This window comes from Phymastichus coffea, unplaced genomic scaffold (assembly GCF_024137745.1).
Source record: "Phymastichus coffea isolate CEN01 unplaced genomic scaffold, Cenicafe_Pcof_1.1 PCOF00039, whole genome shotgun sequence".
NCBI lineage: Eukaryota > Metazoa > Arthropoda > Insecta > Hymenoptera > Eulophidae > Phymastichus > Phymastichus coffea.
In genome coordinates, this window is record NW_026706850.1 from 1,928,714 (window position 1) to 1,954,975 (window position 26,262).

The following is a 26,262-nucleotide window of genomic DNA, read 5'->3' on the forward strand; positions in this document are numbered from 1 at the left end:
GCACGCCGCACATACGCATTGCCTGCGATTGACACCAAAATCCTACTCTCTGTCACGCAACTGATGCGCGAGGCTCGCAGCTTCTGCGCTTTATGGCTGCTCTGCTTGCGTTATAATCTTTTATGCCCTTTTTACCACTATACACATCAGATCCCGCGCGCCAGACTGATTTTACAATTTATTGGTACTGGCGCTGATTTACGAGCTTTTTCTGTTGCCATGCCTCTGTGTGGCTTTTCCAAAGGAATCTAGGTGCTCACGTTAACTCGCGGTCGCTTGGTTATTAAATTTTCCAGTAGGCGTTGCAGGGATTTCTTTTTTTTTGCGTTATATTTTTGGAAGCTTTTTTAGTAGCGTGGAAGCTTTTACGTGTGCGTATATAGCAACGAGAGCAGATTTACGGATGGTGCGGAATTTTACGTGAGCTCTCTCTCTCTCTCTCTCTCTCTCGCTGTGACATGGATGGGTATCAAATATATAGAGTGTGTGAAAGTATTATAGGTAGTTTTAGATCTACTGTTCGGTCAATGGAAATGCATACTCGGTCGCATATGATACCGCAGAAACTGAAAATATGTGAAAACGCATGAGACGCGAATAAAAATTGCGAAATTCCAAATGCTTTCAATATTTTTTAAAATATTAGTTTGATGTTATAACTTTTGTATATTATTTATAAAAATGACGAAAAGCAAACTAAAAACACAATATTCATAAATATGAAATAGATTGTAATAAATATTCGATTAACATTTCAAGTCCAAAGTTGTTTACGTGAAAATTGTTCACGTCAAAATTTACTTGAATTAATTATAATCAAGAATGGCGATTACGTCGCCAATCTCAACTTTATTTCCCAAGCGTATAGCCCTTGATAAAGCGTCCGAAATTCTGAAGCCCTCATTCGAGTACAACATCCATAAAGCATTAATTTATTTACGCCCATTAAACTTGCTATTAGGTCCGTGTCGTCGTCTTCGGTGGCTGGCAGATTTTCGCAAGGATAATTTGGCGAGAACGTAACGACATGCAGACACACACATACACATCCTTCGAGTTTTACTACAGGCTATCAACGGTCAGTCTGATATTTTTAATCCTGCGGGGGATAGCTCTTAAAAGGGTAAGAGCAAGAGGTCTGTGTGGGGATCGATTTACAGTTTACGCTTTACGTCTTCAATTTTCTGCGGGAAAACGACATCCCGTATTAACAGATTCCATTACAGGCGTCGTTATCGTTACCGATGAGCTGCGCGGCTCGAGGGAATACAACCAAGAGCTATCTTGTTAACAATGAGCCAACCAAGTCCTCAAAAATTTATTTTGCTTTTAGACTCGCGCCCCGCCGCGCCGACCCGACGGCAAATTTAGAGGGAGAAAGCAATAGTAACACGAGGCTTTGGCTAATGATATGAGAATCATGCGTGACAAGAGAGAGTTATTACTTTACTTTAAAAGCTCTTTTTACGTAAACCCGCCACCACCGTTCGCCTCGTTAATGGTTAGTCTGGCTCTGGTGGCTTTGATCAAATTTCCACCCTCCTATGGCTATGCGACGTTGTCAAAAGTATACGTATTGCTGTACAAAGTTGAATTAGTATTTGTTTTTAATCTTTTTTTTGTTTAACTCTATCACTTCTTAGATGTTTATTAATATATCAGTGAAAACATATTAATAAATATTCCCCTAGATCTTTTCATTGGCTGTAAAAATGATTTTTCAGGATTATACCCTTGATATTTATACAACGACAGAGCTGATTTATTAAAACCATTATCTGTTAATATAAAACTAAAAAAAAAGGAAGAATGTCATAGCTTTAAGTAAAGCTTTGAACATTTTAAATTATTATTAAAAAAGAAGCTGATGGAGAGACAAAATATTTCGTCGGAATTTAATATTTTGCATACAACCCCACAGAATAACACTAGACGTGCATGCAATGCATTTGGATACATTCGAAGGCTGCCATTAAACCAGCTTTGCGACGTATCCTGTGGGAACGCTATGCGCACCTGCGCTCCACAGCTATACAAACTCCATATTAGTCGTAAAACTGTGTTATACTGATGTGTTTTAGTGCAATATTTAATAAATAGTAAAAGCACTTTGAATTACTTTGAATGCGATGAACCAATACCACCTATAGCATATTAATTCTAAACAATAGATAATTATTAATAAATTAGTTATTGGACATTAATTATTACTTATTATGCATTAGAAAATTTTGCAGATCCTATAATTGATTATTAAATGTATTGACTCGATAGATAACATGTAGGAATAATTTTAATCTGTGCGTCAATTCAAGTTATATTCATTATTTAAACTCAAATTCAGTGAAATTCTTTGAAATATAAAAATATTTGTGATATAAATAATAAAAAATCCAGCACCATACTATAGCCTTCGATATTACAAGTTATAATTATATTATGTTCTATTCATAATAATCATCAATTGATGAGTCATATGTATCGAATCCACCTGTACGGAACACAGTTCTGTACAGCATTTCTCGTCCGCGTAATGCGTAGTTTTTGTATCAGTGTAAAATTGCAAAATGCAATCATTATTATCGTGATATAATTTTCTATAATTGTGGTCATATGAACTCAATTAAAATAAAAGTTAAACTAAAATTTTTATTTTGGACTAATAAAATTATTATTCACGAGATAATCAAGACGAGTGAGATATTAGGGGTTGATTTATCAATCAAAACACGTATCTCTAAGAGGAATATGGCAATATGATTTGGTATTTTCATATACATAAATTTGTTGAATGATTGGAAAAATGTATAAGTTAAATAATTGAAAATAACTTTCCAGGTGAAGATCGAACTCATGATCATCCGAACAGTGAGAATTTTTTTTTTTAAACTATTAATTTTTAACTTGGAGATATTTGGTTTGATTGATCAAAGCAGTGCAGTGATACCGCACTTCATTCGGCTATCTGGAAAATAATACTTTAATTCTTTCGAGTAATTGAATGTGTTTTTTTTAATTCTTTATCATTGAATTACAAACTGTATAACAAAATATAAAAAGTTTATTTTTTAAAAAGTTTATAATAAAAAAAATTGTGTTAAAATGTTATAAGTAATAATATTGTCATTATTTTAACTATAATATTACGAACTCTCGAATGTGAAAATTGTTTGTTGAATGCTTTTGTAACAATATAAACTGTAAACACGTTAGTGTCTAGATGTATACTCTGCTCTGTAATTGGTATGCGTCAATAAACCTTGGCTAACTGCCGACACTGTTTATCTTCAAAGCGACCTACATTTCATATGTAAAATCCAGCCTTTTTTGACAGAGTGGCAATCATTCACATGTGCTATTCTCATGCAAATATAATGTGGCTCAAAGAATAAAATATTATCGTTCAACGCTTGTTAGATTTTTTTGGCTGAATTTTTTTTGCAGCGCTCTAATACGCCATCCAACTACTAGGAGGCTAACGACAAGACGAAATTTGAATAGACAAATGTGATGAGCCAACTAATTCCAACTCTTCAATACTCGAAATCTAGTCAAAATAAACAGAATGAAAGTTTGACGTAAAGTTACGGTACTGTAATACCTCATCAAAAGTCACTTATATGCTTTTACTTTTTAGATAAAACCTCAACAAATTGAAATATTATCAAGCCCAAGTATGCTCATTATCTGTTAGTCTACAAATGACCGTTATACAAATTAAGCGATCTAATAATTCTCTTTAAACAAGTCTCGCAGATCAATGACCTGACGCAAAGTAAACATAATTATCTATAAATCTTCAATATGTCAATGTGGTGAATATACTTTCGATATTTATTATCAAATCAAACACGTAAACAAATATTAGCAATATTCAACTCGCAAAAAATTTACTTATTGGACTTATTCCATTGCTTTTGTTAAATAGCAATACGTTAGAAATATAAAAATGTACTGTCTGAAAAATCCTACGCATTTACGTATTTGAGAAAGACTCGTCGTATGCAACCAGCTGTGCAAACCAGAAGTCTACTTAAGCCAGCTGATAATAAATCAGTATATTTTAAAGCTCGCAAGAGAGGTGGTCCCTGTAAATAAGCCAATTCAACGGCATAGTCGCGGTTTGAAACCCCAGAGGCCCAATAATGCCGTATTCCATCGCGCCAACAGAATATCTTGGCTGGATCAGTTGTGAGCCCTAGGATCTCTTTCAATCTCGCGCGCGCGAAAAGTTTGGAAAAAACATCGGGACACGTGCCATCGACATTTTAATCCCCTTTTCCGAAAAGTCATGCGGCAAAAGCGAAATGGATTCGATGAAATTTGTACGCCCTGTGGAGTGTGTGAAGCGACATAGCAGATAATTGAAATGCGCCTGGTGGCGCAATTCGGATGACGGGTCTGACCTAATGTAAAACTAAGAATAGTAACGAGATAAATAATAAAGAATGACATTTCGTATGCTACAAAAGAAAGTTTTTATCTTGAGTATCATTTACATATTTTCTTTTTTTCATTGTTCTTGTAATTATTCATAATTATGAGGGTCAGTCATTTTGTCTTAATCTATTCTTGACGTAAGCAACGAGTCCGTTCATAAAAACGAAACATCTTATAAATGAATAACGTTTTTTGTAGCGAACAATAAGGTTACTTATTATTGTCGTATAAATAACTACTAAGTTCCACGGACTACAAAATTCTAAGAGTACCTTTAACGTACATTCCAAACGACGTACATAGTAATAATAATGATAAAGAGAGACTAATTTATTCGGATCCATCACGATCGTGGAATAGGAAGCACGAGTGCAAAAAGGCTATACGGTCCTGACAGGCGTGCGCGCCGCACGGCAGCTGACGGGCGCACAAAAGTGGTGCGCGGCGCACATCGTCAGCTTCACGACTCTTGTAACGCAACGTCAAGAGAGAGAGGGCCTTGAACAAAAAGCGTCAGTTACTTTCGTTTGGCGTGCGCGAGCACGCAAACGCAACGCATTGGACAATCGATTGGCTACATGTTATTATGTGACGCTCAAACGCCGCCGCCGTGGGCTTTGCTTTCCGCAAAGGGAGATTGACGCACGTCTTGCACTAGCACGGCTGCGCGTCTAACTCCAGGGGAATGAAATTTTTGTTGTTTCGTTCCTCGTACAGGGATGAAAGCTTTCCTTTCGGTGCACCGTTGAGATGCTAATTTATTCTTTTTGTGCGTGTGCGTGGAAACGTGGAAAATGTTTTATAGAGGGATAAAAGCAGTGAGAAATTATGTTCATAATTATTCACGAAATGCGTATGAGCGTTAGGTTCATGTGACCGAAGGCTATATTTTATTTTATTTTTACTGCCATATATAACTTTTAAACTTACAGTTCCATCATATAAAAGTTATTATTTAATCCTCTTAAAATCGATGTATACTAATTCCTCAAAAGATTTTTTCTTACGGTATATCAAAATGCCGTTTGTCAATGTGACAATGAAGATACAGGATCATCGAACGATTTTCAAAATTACATTTTTCTCTCCTAAAATATTAAATCAAATAGAAAATCTATCAAAATTTCGAACACCAAAAGAATACTGCACCCATACTACTTTCGATGCTAAAAAAAAGCTCAAAATCAATTTAATAATCAAATTCCGGACTTTAGACAAAAGAGCTCTGCATGCTCGTAAATTCCGAATGACTGCCGAAAATTGGAGCTGTTAAATAACCTCGTAAAAATATCACTTGCACAGCGCGGAACTTATGCAATAGATGAAACCTCCTTATAAATCGCCATTGCCCTCGAGCACGAACACGAAGGTACCTTCTGAGACTCACAGACAGGCTCGTTTGGCTTGGCCCAGAAGTAGGACAGTTGGCCAGACTCCAGCTAGTTTCTAGCGTTCAAGGAGGTTAATCATCATACATTGGATGGATCGTACATGCAAAACGCAAAAAAAACCAAGTGGTTAAAAGACTAAGTTTTGGATAATAAGATGTATATATTTATAAGACAAATGACGAGAAAGATAGACATAACTTTTTTTCTTCGTCATCGTTGCAGTTTGCCATATGAAATTAAATTCAACAGTATGTAAAGCGAAATGAAAACAATTGAATAATTATTATAAAATAATTTCTTATTAAGCGATGCGTAATGTGCGTTCGCGTTAGTAAACTCGTTTTGAAACGTAACGTTATATTCGATCCTTTCATATATAGTCAACGATGACCAGTGATTGTTGCATTCATAATATGCAGCAAAATTAATTCGTATGCGGAATATGAGAATTATAATTAGCATACAGTAATAATAATTCGTTTCCATTACGTATACAAAATATTATAAAACAAAAAGCTGCAGGTTCTTTTGTGCGAAAGATTACACGTGCGAATAGAAAAGCCAAAAGCCACGAGCATCAATTTCAACGAGGCTGCCTTATCCCTTCAAAATTCACTCGTTATATGTTTATCCCTCTTTATGTGCGTGCACATATCTCTCCCTCGCTCCTGTACGCCCTCTTTTGTCTAGTTTTGAGTTCATTCAATTCCCCGAGTGAGAGAGTTAAAATAATCCTTTACCCTTTGTTGCATACATCTGGGCGGTCGTGTGTCGCGACAAATCGCGCGACTTTATAACACGCGCGCATCATTGTGCTGCACACACATGCCTCGCCGGAGGCTAAATGTACCGTTTAATATCCATTTGGATTGGTCGAGATTATATATACACATACTTTTCACCATTACTTTCTCGACTTTCTTATTATATTTTTAGTTTTTGCTGTAACATTAACGACCTTATAATTGAATGAGACAGCTTTATTTTTGGCGTATCTGATTTACCTAATTGGGAGATTTTTGCACGGGAACGAAATTCTTTTTTAAGCTTGTATGCTCGAAACTGTCGAAAAAAAGCGGCTTGAAAAAGTTTTAGCTAGTTGAGTGTCAAATTAAATTATGTTTTATTCAGTTGACCTAATTTCATCTCGGAAAGTGCTACTATTCTTCAATTTCATGCAGTAAATCTTTTGTGCAAAGTATTTAATAATGCCGCTTAATTCGTCTTCATTATTTTATTATTCTTTCTTTTTTCTCATTCATACATCTACCCAAATCTAATTAGATTCTTTAATAAAACTCACTGCTATCCGAGGCATATACTTTATCGAACATCAAAATTCAAATAAAATATACGTAGTGAACGATGAAGTCGTTGAGCTTGCCAACCCTTACTCGGTACAATAATTCACGCATAACCTATCAGCAAATCAATATTTCTCTCTCGCGTCACACGCATTTACAAAGGCACTAAACAACGAAAAAGAAAAAGACCGCCGACAAGCAGATTTATCCGTCGCCGTGATCAGCTCGTACACGCGCCGCACCGTGCAAGTCAATGGAGCTGCGAGAGAGAGAGAGAGCGAGCATTATGCGCCACGAGATTTACCGGACAATTGATTCTCATGACTTTCCCCTTTATGTATAGACCGATGAAAGTCATGCCTCTATCGGCGCGGCAGCGATATGGGGAGTTGCTCTCCTTTGTCACGCCTTTTTTCCGTGTATAGGTTTGATAGGATACGATAAGCGGCGCAAGCGCGAGAGAGCGCGATATTTGAATTACAAATCGAAATCTTTTTATCTTCTGCTCGCCGGCCCAGGTAATATTGCGCGGGCTCTTTCTCATGCAAATATACCTAGATCCGGTGGCTCAAGGGTGGATTCTGAAAATTAAAAAGGAAAGAAAAGCACCCGCTCGGCGAATGCCTGGTAATTGGTTTCGTGGAAGGAGACTATTTTTGATTGAATTACAAATTGCACGAGAAAGGCTATCGATGCTCAGTTTTCCGTAGCTGTATCGATAATCGAGGAAGTCACTCGAAAACAATGCCACTTGCACAAAGCTATACAAAAATACTTAAATTAAGCATCAGATACATTCTGTTCGTCACTAGAACGAAGCTCAATTTGTGCTAATGACAGACGGTGCATAATTCGAGAGAGCCATGCGGCTAAAGCACTCCGATTTGACGGAAAAAATATCTCCATACAAAGGTTGAAGCAACAAAACAAGCTCTTTACGGCTCATTTATCCCCATTTGTCTTAATAGCTTCGAAACAAGCTTCTCCCCTCCACGAACAAAGGCGGGCGCGTCGACTTTCTTTGAGCGTCGAAACGTCAGCCTCAACGTACATCGGAATCTTGCAGGGCGTGAGCTACAGCAACGTTACGAAGATACGACTCTCGCACGTTTTTGACATGATCAATGGATGCCTTGCGCGGAGCACATAAAGGCACGCGCGAGAAGCAAGCTTGCGAATGTATGCCATCAGTTAGAAAGTTTCGGAGAGAGTCGCGCACCTACGCTATTTGTCTTTATAACGGATATACAAGCTGGCAAGAAGAGATCCTGAACTTAACCCTCGTCAAAGTGGCGCTAAGCTATTTCGCCCAGGGTGATTTTCTTAAATGCCAAGGCACAACACAGTTATGTCGAGGATAGCATCGATTGGAGAATACCAACCGTTTGCACATTGCACGCCAAAGGCTCTTGGATGCTGGTCACGTTATTCAGCCACTACTACTGCATTACTGCTCGCCATGGAATGCTTAGTTTATTCTAATTCGACTGCTGTTTACACTGCCACGCATAGTTCTGTACTTGACAATGTGTACACGTTGGGTTGTTCAGCCAACTTCTCCCTTCCACGTTCGGTTGTCAGATAGACGTAAGAAATTTTGAGCCTGGTGTTCCCTGTAAGCACGCGCGCATTATGGCTTGAAATTCGAATTCGCATGTTTGGACTCCTGTTATAACATTCTAGACTTGAATACGCGAGTATGCATGAAATTTTGCGGTAAAATATATTAATGATAATATCAAAAGTTTAAATAAATAACTTCATTCAATTCGTTTATCACTCTATTATTATATTTATTTATTAACCGGAGTACTGTATAATCCACTTAAGCAAATTTTACAATACATTACGCAATAAATACATGTGACCCAGCAGAGTAATAAATTCCTGTACGCTGGTCTGGCGTGTACATTATACAAACAAAATAATTACAAGAAAACTTAAATCTAAAAAATTAAACCGCTATCCTTGGTACCAATAGTAAGACTATTCGACTAACTTAGCAGTTTACATTAGAATTTTCATAAATAACTATTTCCAACTTCTGATGAGCATCATTCTTGCAGTATTGTATCTAGTTGAAACTGCATGTCTATCCGAGCTATATATGTTTCTTTTCCATGGAATTGAGTCTGGTTTGACATGTAAGCTCAAGTGTTACTCTGTAATGGGTAAACATTCTTTCATTTTGCTGAATTGAAATACATTTACAAATTGATAAAAGCACTATTTCGTCACGTCTTTATATTTAGCCCGTTGTTTTATCAAAGTAAAGCGAGTTGGTGAAAATTTGCTTCTCTTTACCACCTTTATCGAAATATAGTATTGTTTCCAAGGTAATAATATCCCCATATGTCATCCTATAGCTCTTTATTTGCAGTATTGATATTCTTGAGGCACTCGTTACCTTTGTTGGAAGTTCTTTGAGATTGTTGAATTTTTATACTTTATCTAACTTTGTAAATACAGTTTCAATAGATTTATAATATTCTTTGTTTAGATTTTTTAATTTATAAATTGGGTTTCATGCTATTATAAAATGTTTGTGCTTAACCCCAATAGTTTTAGGATTTAAGCAATAGTTGTAGTCTTCATACGCTTTAAAGCTTTTTGTTGATTGTGTGTATTTTTGTAATTCAATGATTTGATTATAGTGTTTTCTATTAAATTGATGCTTACATTCTGATTTAACTTTTTTAGGAAATTGTAATTAGAGATTCTAATATGGTTTCTTTTGTAATAATGGTTGCAGTATTTATTTGCACACATGGCTCAAGCTTCTATTATTTCTGAAACCCTTAAATCACATCCCCTTGGACTGCCAAAGTAGGATGTGAATTCTCAATATTGACATTTGTTTTCCAATTTTTATTTCATCGTAATTATATTATGCTAAAATAAAAGTTGAAGTTATTGTCGTCTGTTTAAGAAATTGCTCATCATTATCAGTAAATACCTTGCATAAAATCGTACCAAAAAAAAAAAGATGCTATAAGCGAGTAAACGAAAGATTATCGCGGTGGAGAAGGACGTATACACATATAAGATGAGAGGAAGAGAGTGGGAACGAGAGGAAAAAAGGAGAATGGGATATAAAATAGAGTTGGTCGAGACGGCAGAGCTTATGTATACCCGATGTAGGAGCTCTTAGAGTCGTTAATAATAATCACGAATTAACGCTGCGCACTGCTAAAGTCACGAGGGAATTAAAATCAGCGCCCAAATACGAAGTTACGAGGAGGATTTATTAAAGAGAGCCGCTGCCGTAGAGTGTCCTGTCTCCTTTTCCTGTCGCTGTGTGTACATGAGTGCACTCGTTGTCGCGAAGTGTGACTCGAAAATGGAACTAAAAAACTTTTACGCAGATGCGATATGTTTGGCAAAGTTCAAAATTTATGTGGATAAACTTTCTCAAGGATGAATGTTATATATGTGGAACGGGAACTTCTACATACTTAATGTCGTAAAAAAAAGAAGAATAAAGTTTGCTCGTACGCTACTCATATTTACGTGCTAATAATACTTTATCGAGATGGAAATTGTGCCATTTTCGCCGAACATTGTTATTATTTTTTCTTCGTCGTTTATCAAATAAAAGAAATCAGAGTAATCAAGAAATACTTCGTTCAAACCAATCTGCAATTCAACATTCTAATTCTATAATAATTTAAAACATTCTCTCTCGCACAGTGATTAAGCAACGTTCTTTCTCCCGGTATTTTTCTCGATATCAATTTAAAAATTTGAAATTTCATCACGTCCCTGGGACTCGGTGTAAAAGGAATAAAAAAATAGGAAAATTCTCATTTCCCCAAGCGCTCTTTTCCTTTGCATCGTCCCGTCGCTGCTGCTAGTTCATTCCTTGGTAGAGATGAGTTTTATAATGTAAAGAATCGCGGAATTTGCAAGCGCGTGAGTGCAATTCGCTGCTGACGGAGTTACATGCGAGCTGAAGGGCAACAGTAGGTCCTATTACTTTGCAGTTGCATGCAAGAAGTCAGAAACCAGTGAATGCGCGAACACGCGACTTGAAGAACTTCACTGCTGTGCTCGCGCGCGCGCGCGTGTGTGCTCTCGTTACTTCCGGCCAAAAGTTACGCTTACACTTTATCCCATTTCATCTTTGCATACCGAAAATCATCTTATCGCTGACCTCGATATATATACGTGCTCACTCCTGCCCAACTATTCGCACGAATTATTCATGTAGACGAATCTTATTTGCATAATTGAAGATACATTTGGACTTGGACGAGCTTCATCTTTGTCTCTTTCGTGTGCCAACGTATTCGAAACTCACACTCTTGCGTAACTCTCTAATTCACTTAAAATGTTGTCATTTATAAAGTCATTTTGAAAATGTGGTCATGTATATAATTAGCCAAAGTAAACTGACAAATTGATCGAGCTTAACCATATAATAGTTACGCGAGAGTAAAACTTGCTAAATCTTGGATGGTTATATGATGGGAAACGATGAAACAGCAAAAGCCGAAAGCCGCTAAAACGCGCTCTCGGCGGCAAGTATCGAGCGAGATACGAAATGCTATACCTGGGTGCGCAGGCATGGCTTAATTGAATTATTAAATTTACTCGAGTGTGAAGGATAGGTGCCGTAGCTACGGCTAATTGTGAGCCCGTAAATAATGGACAGCAGTGGAGGGAAGAGAGGGAGAGAGAGAGGCGACACTCGCGCGCGCGACAGAGGCGAGGCGCGAAAACGGGCGACGCTGGTGGTCGCTGAGTGCTCGCTAAATAAACAAATACACCGAGACGCCATGGCTCTCATTATTTACGACGACGTAGCTCCAACGATCGAGTTACTTGCCGGCTGACGTGCTTCAACCTCGACGAGTCTCCTTCGCATCCGTCTCGTTTCTGATTGTTTCGTCACTATGGCAGGCGTTCAATTAACTCTGATTTTCGTGCTTGCGGGAAGCGCTCGCAAATCTGGGCTCCTTTACTCGTAGAAATTTTATTACCGCTTTTCAATCCATTAAGTACTTTGAAGAGAAAAACGTCATATTTTTTACGTCCTATTTACCAGTAGCACAAAACTCCTACCAACAAAAGCTCATCTAGTGCTTTGGAAAACAATGTGCATCATTTTCCCCTCGAAATTCGGATACAAGGAAAGTCCATTAATAATTTAATAGCGTAGCAATCCAGCACTGGTTTTGCAGTACGATTGCAACGCCCTGCCCAACGTCGAATGTATATAACGTAGGAAAAATATGTCAGGGATTTGATGACCGCATGATTACCGACTTATACGAGCGAGAAACATGGAAATGCTGCTGTTGCTGACCCCTGGCCTTTTATTGCAAATTTCGCGGGTGCTTTTAATGTTTCTGCACGCGCGAGAGCGTACGTCTGTATATAACTACCGCCAGGTGCGAAAATGTGCTAACGCTGTATGAACCGAACGACCGGAACCACGAATAAATACTCATTAATCTCACTTTATGCGCTCAAATATAATAATCGTCGTATAATTTGAAAATTCTTAAATGGATTTCGGACTCAATCCGAAAAGCCATTACTTTTGATTAGGTTCAATAAAATCTTCAAAAATGATTTGATTGCAATATCAGAGTATCTGAAAAAGCAGCATGATATTTGTATTACAGTTGGATTGCCTATATTTTGAGCGCTGGAATAAGTTTTTTAAAAAGTCAAAAAACTCTTCAATAATGATTTAATCGAGTATGGATTGTCTTGACATGCTTTTAACTTTTTCCATGAAAAAGAAATAATCCGAATCCAGTATATTTTTGTTCTCGATTCACTCGTTATTTATTTCAAAACCCTTTTAAAAAATAAAGTTAAATCAGCCTCGATAGTATTCTTAACATATCAAACTCATAATTATCATCGATTGAATGTAATTTATTCTTCTGCTTTTAAGTTTTTTCTGAGAACTAAAGTAAAGAGGACGCCAAATCCGCTTTGCCAGTTATAGAAATTCATTGAACTTTATTTTAAATTGATATAAAGAAAAAAATCAAATAAATGACTTTTCAAAACATAACTTTCAGTAAATCCCACATGCTACGAGCATGTCATTTAGTCAATACAACCACACTACCTTGATCAAAAAAATTAGCTTCGACATTTATATTAGTTTCGAAATGTTACTTACACGTAATATTTCTCATATGAACGGTATTTGACTTATTCAATACGTCTAATAAGTAGCAAATATAGATAAAAAGACAAATAGTTCTAAGATTTTTATTTTTTTTTATTAAGAATACTTCTTTTAAAATTTGAAAAAAAATATATCTTTCAGTAACTTTATTAAAAAGTAATTTTGCATTATTTTTAATTAGTTTGTCAAATTTCTTAAATAATTTTTATTAGTATATAACTTTTTGAACAATTTTTCTTCATAAATATTTCCATTTTTAAATTATCGTAATGAAACCATTAATAAAAAATCAATAATATAAACTTACTTCAACTAACAAAATTTCATGTTAATAAATATTTATACCAAGAATAAATGAAACAAAGTGTTGAAGTCTATCAGGCCAAATTAGCTAGCCAAATGTTGACCTGTTATGAGACAACGTTGGAAATAAAAAATTAGTTTTATCCAGATTTTACTGCTACTCTTGTTTGTCTCTCTTTCTCGCACAGAATAGTAGCCTCCAAAAATTCAAAGCGTCCGTCTGGTGTATTCGCAAGGAGCCTTTAAAGATAAATCTTGTTGAGAACGCACGTTCAGTGTCGATATACATATAGTGCTCGAGACGACGACGATGGCTGGCATCGCATTACGCAATATTTTTTACCGCGCGCGCACATGGAAAGGGAGATACGAAAAGGAACAAGCGTAATATCCCAGATGGGTTTTATGCGAACGTTTCGGTTGCTTAGGTAAGCTATGAGAACTATTTTTCTTTATCTGTATGCTTGCTGTGTTGCGATTTTTATCATCTTCTTATTTCTGCTTAAAAAATATGATTACGTCGAGAGTAACAATTTTGTTAGCCCGTATATACGTCCTCTTCGGAGTGATTTTCGTGATTTGTTATGAAAAATAAATTCTTAATTTTGCCTATAGATTCCTTTAGATGTAATAATGGAAATTAAGTTTTTATCATAAAATCAATTTAAAAACCTACTTTATCGAGCAATTTGCTGTATGTGGCGTCTCCATTCCCGTCATGTTATTTATTAAAATTTTTCGGATAATATCCATTCGATAAATAGAATGCCGTTGGTATTGTACTGGTTTCGAGAAAAGTATATATCGATCGACAGTGCAAAACTTTCATTTACAATTTTCAATATCCCAGGCGCTTGCACGCGAATATTCTGCGGTATCATTTTCCGGGTGAACTCGAAACATTCCCTTGATTGCCAATATCATATAGCCTGCCGCTCGACACTTCAATGTATTCACGACGGCCGTACAACAATTGACACGAGAGAGAACAAACAGAAGGAATAAGGAAATTGAAAATGTAATAGCTGTAATTGCAGTCGTTATACCAACCGAAGCAAAGGGACAGTTTGCATTATTGCTAAGCTCTCTAACGTAAATAATTTAAAAATATATCTCCATTTCGTCTAGCCATTAGAATCAATACTCAGCTACTGCCGAGTGCCATATCTGGTTATCCTTTTGCTGCAAATCCCTCATTATACGTCTGATCCAGTGGATATGTATTCGGCAGGCAGTTCGGCTGTATTCGGCTGTACTCCTCTTACATTTTTTAGCTCTGTTTCGAGGTCGTCCTCTCTCCCTTTCTGGCCTCTACTTAGTGTATGAGGGTTATTTGGTTGGAGTTTCTCTTCTGCCGACTGTGGGAAGGGGAGTACAGCGAGTATTATTGTTGCATGCGAGGCTCGTCGGCCCTTATTTCGTGCCTTTACGAGCTCGTATAAACAGTGCAAAGACGTGTAATCCTCGCGAGGAGCGAGAGAATCCATATCGGTTTTGCGCGCGGGTGAGCTTTATTTATTCATCGTCGCCCCCCTCCCCCCTCTAGACACACGCCTATCACTTCTTTTACAACGCTTTAATAATACGGCCTCTCGATCCGCGACTTTAGTGCCTCGTGAGAGTCTTAGTCGTCTGTTATATTGCGCGTGTTGCGTGTCTTTGGGTGGAACACCCTCTCTGCTCATTGTAATGCGATGATTACATGCGTCAGTTATTAAGCGCTCGGATTGAAGGCACCTCGCATAATCGTCCTTTCGACCAAGTGAAACAAACGTTGCTCTAGCGATCGCTATTTCAAACTTGCTTCCGTTTTGTGTTTTTTCATTCCATTTTTAATGAAAACAGTTTAATATTTTTAGCAGAGATTACTGGATGAAAACTGCTGTTTATCAAATATTTTAATTTTTAGTTCTTTTTTGCAATGAAGTAATGAAAAATAATAAAAATCCGATTCTCTTGGAGAAATAACGTGTATGCACTAGTTCCGTACGAAAAATACCTCGATTTGACTCATTTATGGTCAATGCATTCACGATGCAAAGGAATTATTTCGTTACCAATGACAGGTGGTTTTCTTTTCCTCGCGCTATCTCTATCTTCTTATATTCTATCCACGCATCGCAATCAGGCAAACGTTGCGAAATAAAACAATCAAACGTGCATGCGCAGTGCCGCTCTTGAGTGCGAGACGAGCGAGAAAAGTTGTGCCGAGGGAAAGTTGCTGGCGGGATCGAATTCACGCGAATCAGAAGTGAATTTGCAGCCCGAACGCTGGAGGATATAAGCCAGCTCCGGGAGAAAAAAGTCTAGTGAATTTACGAGTGCAGAAGTAAGTCGGCGGGAAGAAGAGTCGTGTCGGTGAGGAGGTTTGAGCTCTCAATCAATGGTTTGATCAGGCGCGGGCGCGCGCTGCTTCGGTTGCTGCCGGGTCATTTACCCGCTGACGGCACCCGCGGGAAATCACGTGATGCGATTGCGATCGATTCGCTCTTACTCACTCGCTCACACTCGCTGAATGTCGCCTAACGACGCTAATCGATCCGTCAAATGGCCACTCGGACGGAGAAAGCTTTTCTGCAATTCTCCTTCCTTTTTTCAACGACGTGGACGGCGATGACGCCGACGACGACGGCGGCAGCAATGAATAGAAGATGCGCTCATAGGTTAATGCCACTGCGTTAAGGGCCGGAGGTGATGAGCACCTTTTCTGATGCACGCTGCGTGGAGAGAGAGTCAGAAAGTAAATGGACGATGATGACACTTAGCTTCGTAGCTGCCATTGTTGGATTCGGAGGAAACATAATCGACGCGACGCGACGTTGATGGAGCATTTTATTGGACCCTCATATTTTCTTAGTTGTCTAAAATATAGAAAATGTATACAGGAGTCCAATTGATAATTTTTCAATAAACAATTTTGAGTAATTTTTTAAATATGCAAGATCTTACGCAAAAAGTTGAATACTTAGCTAACAGTTTTCATTGTAAATGCCGTGAACCAATATTTTCTAGAGAATTTGATTTCAATTGTGACTCAATAGTATAAAATATATTAGTGAAATTATCGAAATAAAAATATGCATTTATACGTTATAACTGTACGAATAAGTTGCCAAAAGAAAGACAAATGAGTCGTTTAAAAGTGTTGCCTGGATGAATAATATAACAATGAAAATGATAATAGAACGATCTAGAAATAGGGTCCAATGCTCTTTATCCCAACCCAATACGTAACGCTAAAGTACTCAAAACAAGCAGTATCTTCGGGACTTACACTGTCGTCGGAAAAGATTTAAAAAGGCGCACCTTAAGCGCGCAGCAGAGTTGATGGCTCACGATTAAAATTGAAAATGAACGTCGCGCGTATTTTACTTAATGCTCGCGATCTCAATCCGATCTAGGTCGGTCAGTTCCAGCCTCTTACCAAATATCTCTTTGCGACTCAGGGACCCGTTCCAACTACGTTCCAGGAATATAATGCGATTTGTCTAGAACAAAGGAAGAACAGATTAGATCGATTGAAAGCTTAATTATTATGAACGGCTACCTCGAACTTGAATGTTACTTGAATATGCACAAACCCAGAGGTCGAATTATCGTTTACTCGTTGATGACGAATTTGCCCGTATTGATTTGACGTATGTACCACTTGATGTTTACCGACGTCGTAGTGTTACGTGCACTCTATCAAAATCAAGCGAATGTTTTTCTGCTATCGAATTATTTATATGACCTGTTCATTGGTTTGTTATGTGTTCGCGCATTTTACGCTCCCTAAGTTTTATTGTTCACACGCTTACTCTTTCTTAAGACAATAGTTTTCGGACGGACGAACGATCCTAGATTAGGCAATAAACATGCGAACTCTCGTGTTCCAACAGTAGCCGTATCTGGTCCACATGTTGGAAATATGGCCCCTTATCCCCTCGTTGAGCACATCCGTACGAACGAGGAAATCCCAGCCTATCGACATGTGCATCGGAATTACCCTGCAATGAGCGATCACCCTAGCGCGCTGCGCTCAGGTGGCGAACGGTAGACACGCGCGTGTGTCATTTCCCCCTCGCCCCGATCGACTGGACCCTTTGAGGACCCAAAGAACAGGAGGAAGGAAAACTATCCGCTCACTAATCGCCGCTTTCCACGAGGTGTTTTGCGAGCAAACGCGCTCTCTTTAGTTCAGTTTTTGTTTGAACTGTTAGCCGGTCGCACTCTCACCAAAGCAGATTTCCACGTCTTAGCCGTGTCTCGCGCGCGCGGTCGTTTTGTGGCAACCACGAGCGGACTGATGTTCTCTGCAATATCCGTTGTGCGTACATACGTGTATGTTTCCATAAAACTACGCAGTGTGTGCATCACCTGGACATCTGACGCTCCTCGGCGAGGCTAGCGACGGATCTTCCGCTACGCTAGCTGAGGACCCTTCGCTCCTTTGAGGTGTGGCCAAACCCCGTTGCCTCCAAATTGGGAGCACCGTAGTGTGGACTATCCCTGTCCTCGAGACGTGGGTACTACGTGCTCCTCTATTCTTCATGGCACTACTTTCCTATCCAAAATAACTCACCTGCCCGAGCGTCGAGAGATAAGAGAGCTCTTGAATCGAGCGCGTCGAACTGGCCATTCGATTTTTTTGTATAGGTTACGCGAGCCTCGCCATTAGATCAATTATACTCGTTAGTCAGTGTTATTGTAAATTTGATTACCATAAAACTTGAATCGATTTTTATCCATCTCAAGGCTTTTTCCCCTCCCTATAATTTTCATTATTTATGTACCTACACACCCTTCCACCTAGCGGTAACTCCCTTTATTTAGTAATACATACAACAAATCAGTCACGGTAAAATTCGATCCATTAACTCTATTCCTTTTTCTCCTTTTCTTTTATGTTAAACGCTATGTATAAGTAATTTTTTTTGTTGAATATCTGACTTATAACGTGGAATACGATATCTAGTCATTTAGTTCGATGAACTTCAACTTTCGTAAATAATTCTTCAGTTGGTGAGATCCAAATACTTTAAATAAATGTATGGTCATCGCAAAAAAAGAATAACGTTAAAAGGTAGATTTCTGCACTACCTAACAACCTAAAATACAGAAAGAAAAACAAAGAAAAAAGTATGTTAGATTACATCTTATACGACAACATAAAGTTGAGCGACAATAGAAGAAAATTTAATCAGGCCTGCTGCTTCAGCTTCAATATTCTTTAATGCCTCCTCTCTCTCTTCTCATTCTTTCTCTCTCTCTCTCTCTCTCTCTCTCTCTCTCTCTCTCTCTCTCGGTGTGGCTGAAAGTGCCACATCAAAGTCATTCAATTTGTTCTGAAGATGAGTATTACAACCCCTTTTCGTGGGCGCGCGTGGGAGCCATTAAAGATGCGGCTTAAAGGCGAACAAAGTTGCGCTCCTCGTCTTACAGAAATCGCACTCGTAAAATCGGTGGGTACAAGATTTTCGACCGCTCGACAAGCTACGCGGTCGAAAACCCCTTTTCGTATAGAGGCAATAACGCCGCGCGCGTACCATAGCAATTTGGAACTACTTAGACCGAGTGGGTATAGTCGTATAACGCGCCCGAAAACGTTGGGCAAATTTATCACTTCCAGCCGTATGTGTACGTACGTATGTAAGCGGAAAGAGAGGAGGAAAACACGAGTTTAATAATTCATCTGCGCCCGCGCTCGCACACACGAACGTTTCGTCTGCGCGCGAGAACCGAATTGAAACTTTATCGACTTTGCCTCCTTTTTCTCTCCTTTACGCGAATATGGTGTACTCCCGACTTCCCAACCGATAAATTATTACCTATACCTCTTTCTTTTTCTTGATTTGCTTTAATTTAGCGACTTGACTTTTTCAAAAACTCTAGATTACGTTATGCTACCTACCAATCAAATTATGACGTTTGATGGAAATAAATAACTAAGCTTGCAATTTTGCTGTTCTATTTTGATCAAGGCTCGAATCGTTTTCACATCTTTATTACAAAATGTTTATTAAATGTTTATTATATTTTCTTCTTTACGTTGTGAAAATTCGCGTATAAAATGCTTTTTACATTAAAAAACATTTAGCCAGCAAATTATTGTAATTTTGTAAATTTCAAATAAATGCCGTCGGCAGGTCCAAGTAAAAATCTTCTTCTGTGCGTTATGTAAGGAATCTCAGTTTTAGCAGAGGCTTCAATCTTATAACTCCTCAAAATAGTGATAAGTCCAGTTTTCGTTTGCATGCTGCCAAAGCGAGCTCCTGAAGATATTAGAAGATGAAGACGTACATTTTATAATATAGAAGAAACAACTCACCTATACAATTACGAGGACCAGCTCCAAAAGGTAAATAATAGAATGGGTTTCTTGCTTTTGTATTATTTTCGTTGAATCTTTCTGGATCAAATAAATCTGGATTAGAATAAATCTTCGGGTTTCGATGGATTCCATACACTGGAATCCATACTCTAGTATCTTTTGGAATTGACAATTTGTGAAAGGTGAAGGTATAATTTTCCATAGCTTGTCGGACTAATACAGATACTATTGGATATTTCCTTAACGTTTCTAAAAAATTGAATGACTTGTTCATCAAGATTCATTTTGATAAGTATCTACTAAATTATTTAAATATATAATTACCACTGACAACTTGTTGCAAGTACTTCATATTCTCAATTATTGAGTACTCTAATACCCCATTATTTTTTGTAATCTCGTAATTAATTTCTTCTCTAAGTTTATTCTGAATTTCCGGATTGAGAGCCAATTCATAAAGAGCATTACTCATGGTTGTCGATGAAGTTTCAAATCCAGCAAAGAAAAAGGCAAATGCTTGTGCAGTTAACAACGAATCTGTCAATTCTATGATAATAAATATATCAATTATTAAAAATATATTTAGTTAACAATTTTTCAAGACTATTAACTGTGGAAATCTTACCAAAATTAAATTTATCTCGGTGATTTTTCAAATCAATCAATAGATCTACAAAGTCACCTCTTTTCATATTATTCTTTTCTCTATATTCCATTGTTTCCATCATAGATTTTATGAAAAAGTCATTGATTTCATGATCATACATAAAATATCCTAAAAGAGTAAACAGCGATGGGCATATAGTCTTAAGTCTTATTTTAAAAGTTCTCCACTTATCGGCATAAATAAATTTCCTTCCGACCTTTCGAAAATCGCTATTTTCATTAGCCAAAGCTTTCATATCAATTCCAAAGACACATGCACCGATAACATCAGTGCTAAATCTCGAAGTAAGTTCGCAGCATTCAACGATGTCGTCGTTTTTTACCATCACATCCAAAGTATTTTCAAGATGCTCAGCACACAGTCTCATCAAATAAAACATCTCCCTAAGTTTGACTGTCGTAAACATGGTTGTTTGCTTGGCTCTCAAAGGGCGCCATCTTGCAGCTTCAAGGTTGACAAGATTGGCCGATAATGGTTCGATATTCTCAAAGATACGAATGCCACGATTGGCAAATGAAGAAAAGTGTTTTATCAAAACTTCTTCAATAAGCCGGGCGTTATTGACGATTAAAATTGGCACGCGATTTGCAAATACACCAAACATTGGCTCGTCGCTGTACTTTTCGTATTCGCGTTTGACAAAGTCAGGAATTGACGTTTTGCCAAACATTATATCCTTAAAGTTACCATAAAGAGGAATGGGTTTTGGACCGATGACGCCGCGAATTTGCCAAAAATTAAAAGTTGAAGTGAAGTAGTAGTAGCCGGTGAAGAGTAACACGGTTAAGCCACCAAGAATCTCCAATATCCCGATTTCCATCTTAATAATTTATACCTTGAATTATTTATCCTATAAGAAAGAAATGGTATTAAAAATTAAAGAATTTACAATAATGTCATATTTTGTAGTTGAAAAGTCAAATATTACTTAGATGCTTTTTTAAATAAGAAAAGTATAATGCATTATATTTGCTGTATACTTTGGAATGCAATTTATGATTTTGACGTAATTGTAATATATTTTAGGATATTACTTTTTTATTTAATTCATTAAAATAAAACTTGATTGTGTGTATCAATTTTCCCTAGTTTAAAATATTGTTACTGTAAACGATCCTTGTAAAACTTTAAAAAATAATAAAAAACTAATTTGTGAAAGGTGTTGTTTAAAAAACTATAGAAGTTTTTATTTATAATTTTGTCAAAGTTCTTTTTGAATAAGAGCAACACAAAAAAAAAACAGAAATCAAACCCGGAGAAGTGCAGATTGAAACAGATGTGTCTATTTTTAGGCCGATTCCAGCTTAAAGGATCAATGATCGTAGATTGAATTTTATGTGACCCTTGAAGGAAGGTATCCAAAATCCTCAAAACAGATGGCATAGTCTCATTCTTGCAAGCGATGACAAAATATAAATCCGCAATTTATCAGCATAAAAAAAAAGTAAAATAAAAACAGAGATCCAATTCCTGACAAAAATAATCTCTTGCGCACAAACTTGTACAACGAATAAATAATAATTGGCAATACTGTGCGCGACAGCCGGTTTTCCACAGCGAATAAATTTTACTTTAGTCGTCAGGCTATACACAGAAAAAAACACAGCTAATCCATCCCTCTCTGCGAATATGTGTGTACATCGATTGCGAAAGGTGCTATTCATAACTGTCGACGCTCGGTCGCGTACACATAATACACGCAATCGAAAACAAAACTCGACCGATCGTGATCCCGGCATTAAGGACTTATCCTTTCTTTCTCTCTTTCTCTGATACACGTCACTCGCTCACGCGGTAATATAATGGGTTCTGTGAGCGCGTTGCGTATTATGCGAGAGTCGGCGCAATATGACGGCAGGCAGCACGAGCGCTTGGCGAGGATAAGCCGACGCGCGCGCGGCGAACGAGACTTTATGATTGGAGAAAGCCACAAAGACGAGGATGTATGTGCGTTTGCAAGTGTAAGTGTGTATATGCGTCGTCTCCAGGCGTGTGGTCCAGCTAGCGGGGGTGCCCCAAGGAGTTATTGTTGGGTCGCGATATTGGCCCACTGCGATATATGAGTCAGCCCTCCGCTTTATTTCATATCTGTGCTGTATATATAGTATATTTTGCGATAGATAAATTGATTTGTACAAGCAGTACTAAGTTTACAATAACTGTCCGTTTTTTGGCTGTTACTTAGAAAATTTGACTGAAATGTCACAGTTCATAAAAGATACGTAATGATATTCCACTGATAAGCTTCAATATATAAATCATTTATAATTATAAATTGATTCCAGATATAAAGTCCATCTATTGCTGTAAAAATATATCGTGAAAAACAAAACAGTGAATGAATTAAAACAGCTGCATGGAAGTATTGATTAATTTATTTATTTTATTTATCAGCTTAACCTTGGATGAATAAAGATGCATGCATACAATAAACTAGCTAAATAACTAACCCAAACAAGTTTCCCAAAAAGGTAATGACACTCGTAAATTCCTGAATGACGTCTACATTGGCCAGCTACGTCCAAAAATTGCACGACAAAATAAATTTAGGCGAACAATAACGCGTGAAGCCAAATCCCAGGCACTAAAACGATCCCGCAAGCTCTGCGACCAATTACAAAGTAACAACCCCTCCCGAAAAAATCTCTGGAAAAATACAGACGACAATATAGCTTTGCGCAAACGACATCAAAAATTGTGCCGGATCATTTCCCCGAAATTTCATCTCAAACAAAAGCGTCGCGCGCCTGATCGATGATGACTTTTCTTTCCGCCCAGCAATTGGCGCATGCCGTCGCACCTGTGGTACGCCTTTTTTCTCGATCCCCTGGATTTGTGCCGCGCCCTTCTCTCCGTTTTCTAACGACTGTCCAGATGTTACTTTCTCTCACTGCTCTCTCGACCATCGGTGATTTCGATGCGTATGGCCACTTGTGCGCGCACGAGAGATCGAGAAAAGCCGTTGGGGTGGGCTACGTGTCTTTTTATGCGTGAAAAGCAATTTTTTAGATGAATTTTTTATGCATCCATGCGTGAAGGAGTACTGGGGCTGTAGCTACTGGACAGGGTGAATAATTGATTTTTTTTTTCACTTTTTGGCAAATTAATGCTTGATTTTGTATCGCGTCGATAAGAGTTGTTTGCCTACATTGGCAATGATTTAAGTATGAGTAGATGAGCTGAAGTTAATCTATAACTGAATAATATTCGCTATAAGAGTTGTTCCTTGGTCAATGTCAAGTGTATAAAATTGAAAAATATTTAATTAATGAACGTTACCACATCGTTCCACAACATAAATAAACATGTATAAAGAATCTTGCATCGGCCTTTCCTCTAGCTTTGTAAAAAAATTCCTGGACAGTTTGACCGTGCTACAGGTCAGCGGCTATTGAAAGCAGGAATTGAATTTCTCGGGCGGCTCATCATGAAATTCAAGTCTATACGTTGGCTGCGTTCCTCTTCTTGACGTTGACGGCGCAAGGCCAAAGTGAAAGCTGCAAGAGCTGTATATTGGAAATGGCTACTGGACCAAACGCCGAAAGGGAGGCCTCTTTGCAATTTTTCCACTCTCTCTTTCTCTCTCTCTCTCTCTCTCTCTCTCTCCTCACATGAGTTCACCTTTTAAGGAACGTTCTCACGCCTCGATGAACCACGTGTCATGTCTGCGGGGAAGGAGGCTTAAAGGACGCGCATTTCTCGCCAAGTCAAACGGAAACAAACGCTCAAGGTGGTACATAAATCGACCGAGAATTCTAGGCCAAAAGCTCTATCTTGTGCTCTAAATCGAAAAAATGAAGCTCCAGATGATTTACCTGGTAATGGACAGCCAAATTATTTTCTTTCTTCTTTTCTTTTTCAATTGCGGGGAAGAGAAAAATGATCAATACCAGACATTCCACTGAGAATTTTTTCATTCTTAAAACTTTTTTTATTTCGTGACGATATGTAACTTGTTATTTTGGTATTAATGAAAATTTACCATTTCACGAAGGGAATCAAATTCAATTCTTTTGCACAAATTATTCGTTCGGTGGAGATTATTTTAGTGGACGAATAATTTGTGCAAAATAATTAACGAAAAAAAAAATTTACAAATAAATTTATTAATTAACGCAAGCCACATGTTCTATATAAATGAATAGTCATCATTATGTTTCATACATGTGAAAATCCTATCATTAGCAAAATCAGATGACATGATTTTTGCGAAACTACTATTTCGTTAACATCAGTATATACTAGATATTATAATCACTTACAAATTGATATCTTGCTTGTTATTGTGCAATACTCATTCAGATAGATATTGTAATGATTTTGGACTACTTTCTTCCCACTTAATAAAAACAAAACACAAGTCGATTACTGTACCAGCCATTACCTCGACGCACTGTGAGTGATCAGCTGTTGCTTGATCATGCACACGTTATTCAGAAAAAGATAGCATGAACAAAGTACACTCAATGCAGCTAGTGACTATTAGATCGAGGAGGTTGTCAGTACTGATACTCTCTGATTTCAAACTTTACTTTACGAGAACAAGCAACATAACGCCAATTGAAATTTGATAGAAATGATTTATAACGTAAATTTTCACGGAATCAAAAAATGTAAGTTTTTATGCAAATAAATGAGCCTGCAATTAATTTAAATTTTACATTAGAAAATGCTTAAACAGTTTTTATACTAAATATCAGCTAAAACTTTTTCTTTAAATTGAGTAACAGGCAGTGACTAAATTTAATTGCATGCAGAGAGTGTAACGAGTTAAATGCTTTGAAACTATTCTAACGACACTTGATAGCGTCAAAGCACGCTTGCAAAGAGAACATTTTCAAATAAATTCACCTCCGTGCTCCAATTATTTATTGTAACTAAAAATTCCACCTCATGCGTGCATAAGCAATCGGAATAAATATTTTTCAATCTTATTTTATATCAAGTCTAATGTATTTGTCAGATATATAAAATCAATATTTCTAAAATAAAACTTGTTATCTTTGAAGATTTCAATTCGAGCAAAAATATTACGAATATATATCAATTTGGATAGCAATAAAACGACATACACATAAAAATAAAAAGTAAGTAAAATGCGGAAGATAAATGAGTCGGCATAAACAAGCATGATGATCGTTTGATATTTCGAAATGAGATCTCCAATTATCATAGTGAATCGAGTGATTGAACATAAGACATATTCTAGCGAGAAAAAGGAGCAAGTCAAGTAATCCAAGTGACCGTCCCTAAATCGCTATTTGCGGCCCACTGACAGAGAGATTAAAGGCACGACGCGCATACAGTTCCAAAACGAGATTCATTTCCCACGACATAAAGCTTGCCATTTGTGCGTGCGCGTGCCGAGAGGGATGGGCCGATTGCGCTCACGCTCGCGCAAGAGGTATATATCGTCTGCGATGTTGATGGATCGGCTGTGGCATTATAGTCCCCGAACGAAGCGCACGTGTCTTTTCTCTTTCTTCGTTGCATATACATGAATCCAACACGCTTCGCGTTACTTTTCGGTTGGCGCTTTTTCACTCATGGAGCTCCTCGTTTTCCTTTCCAGCAGCGAAGCTGTCAAGAATTCCATGACGAGTCGTTATTTATCAAGATTATTGTTGCATAAGCAGACTATTCTAAATGCACTTTACGCAGATGGAGATCAATGTTAACTTACGTTTTATTAG

The 26,262-nt window shown here is 37.6% G+C and overlaps 1 protein-coding gene across 1 annotated transcript; it reads right to left on the minus strand.

Annotated features, from left to right (window-relative positions):
* Positions 1-19,614: 19,614 nt before the first annotated feature.
* LOC131664023 (cytochrome P450 6k1-like) lies at positions 19,615-24,947 on the minus strand. The gene is made up of 5 exons (XM_058934849.1): positions 24,832-24,947; positions 20,528-21,419; positions 20,227-20,448; positions 19,900-20,151; positions 19,615-19,843 (listed from the first exon to the last, which is right to left on the minus strand). Exons 2-5 carry the CDS (start codon positions 21,387-21,389, stop codon positions 19,677-19,679), a joined length of 1,503 nt encoding a protein of 500 aa, XP_058790832.1. The 5' UTR covers positions 21,390-21,419; positions 24,832-24,947; the 3' UTR covers positions 19,615-19,676.
* Between the last annotated feature and the right edge of the window lie 1,315 nt (positions 24,948-26,262).

Bases quoted from the DNA above. Each gene is read 5' to 3' on its own strand.
- LOC131664023 (XM_058934849.1), bottom strand. From the start codon at position 21,389: ATGGAAATCGGGATATTGGAGATTCTTGGTGGCTTAACCGTGTTACTC. The intron at 20,152-20,226 runs GTAATTATATAT...TCAATTTTTTAG, and splicing joins CTTGCAACAAGTTGTCAGTG to AAACGTTAAGGAAATATCCA. The intron at 19,844-19,899 runs GTGAGTTGTTTC...TAATATCTTCAG, and splicing joins TGGTCCTCGTAATTGTATAG to GAGCTCGCTTTGGCAGCATG.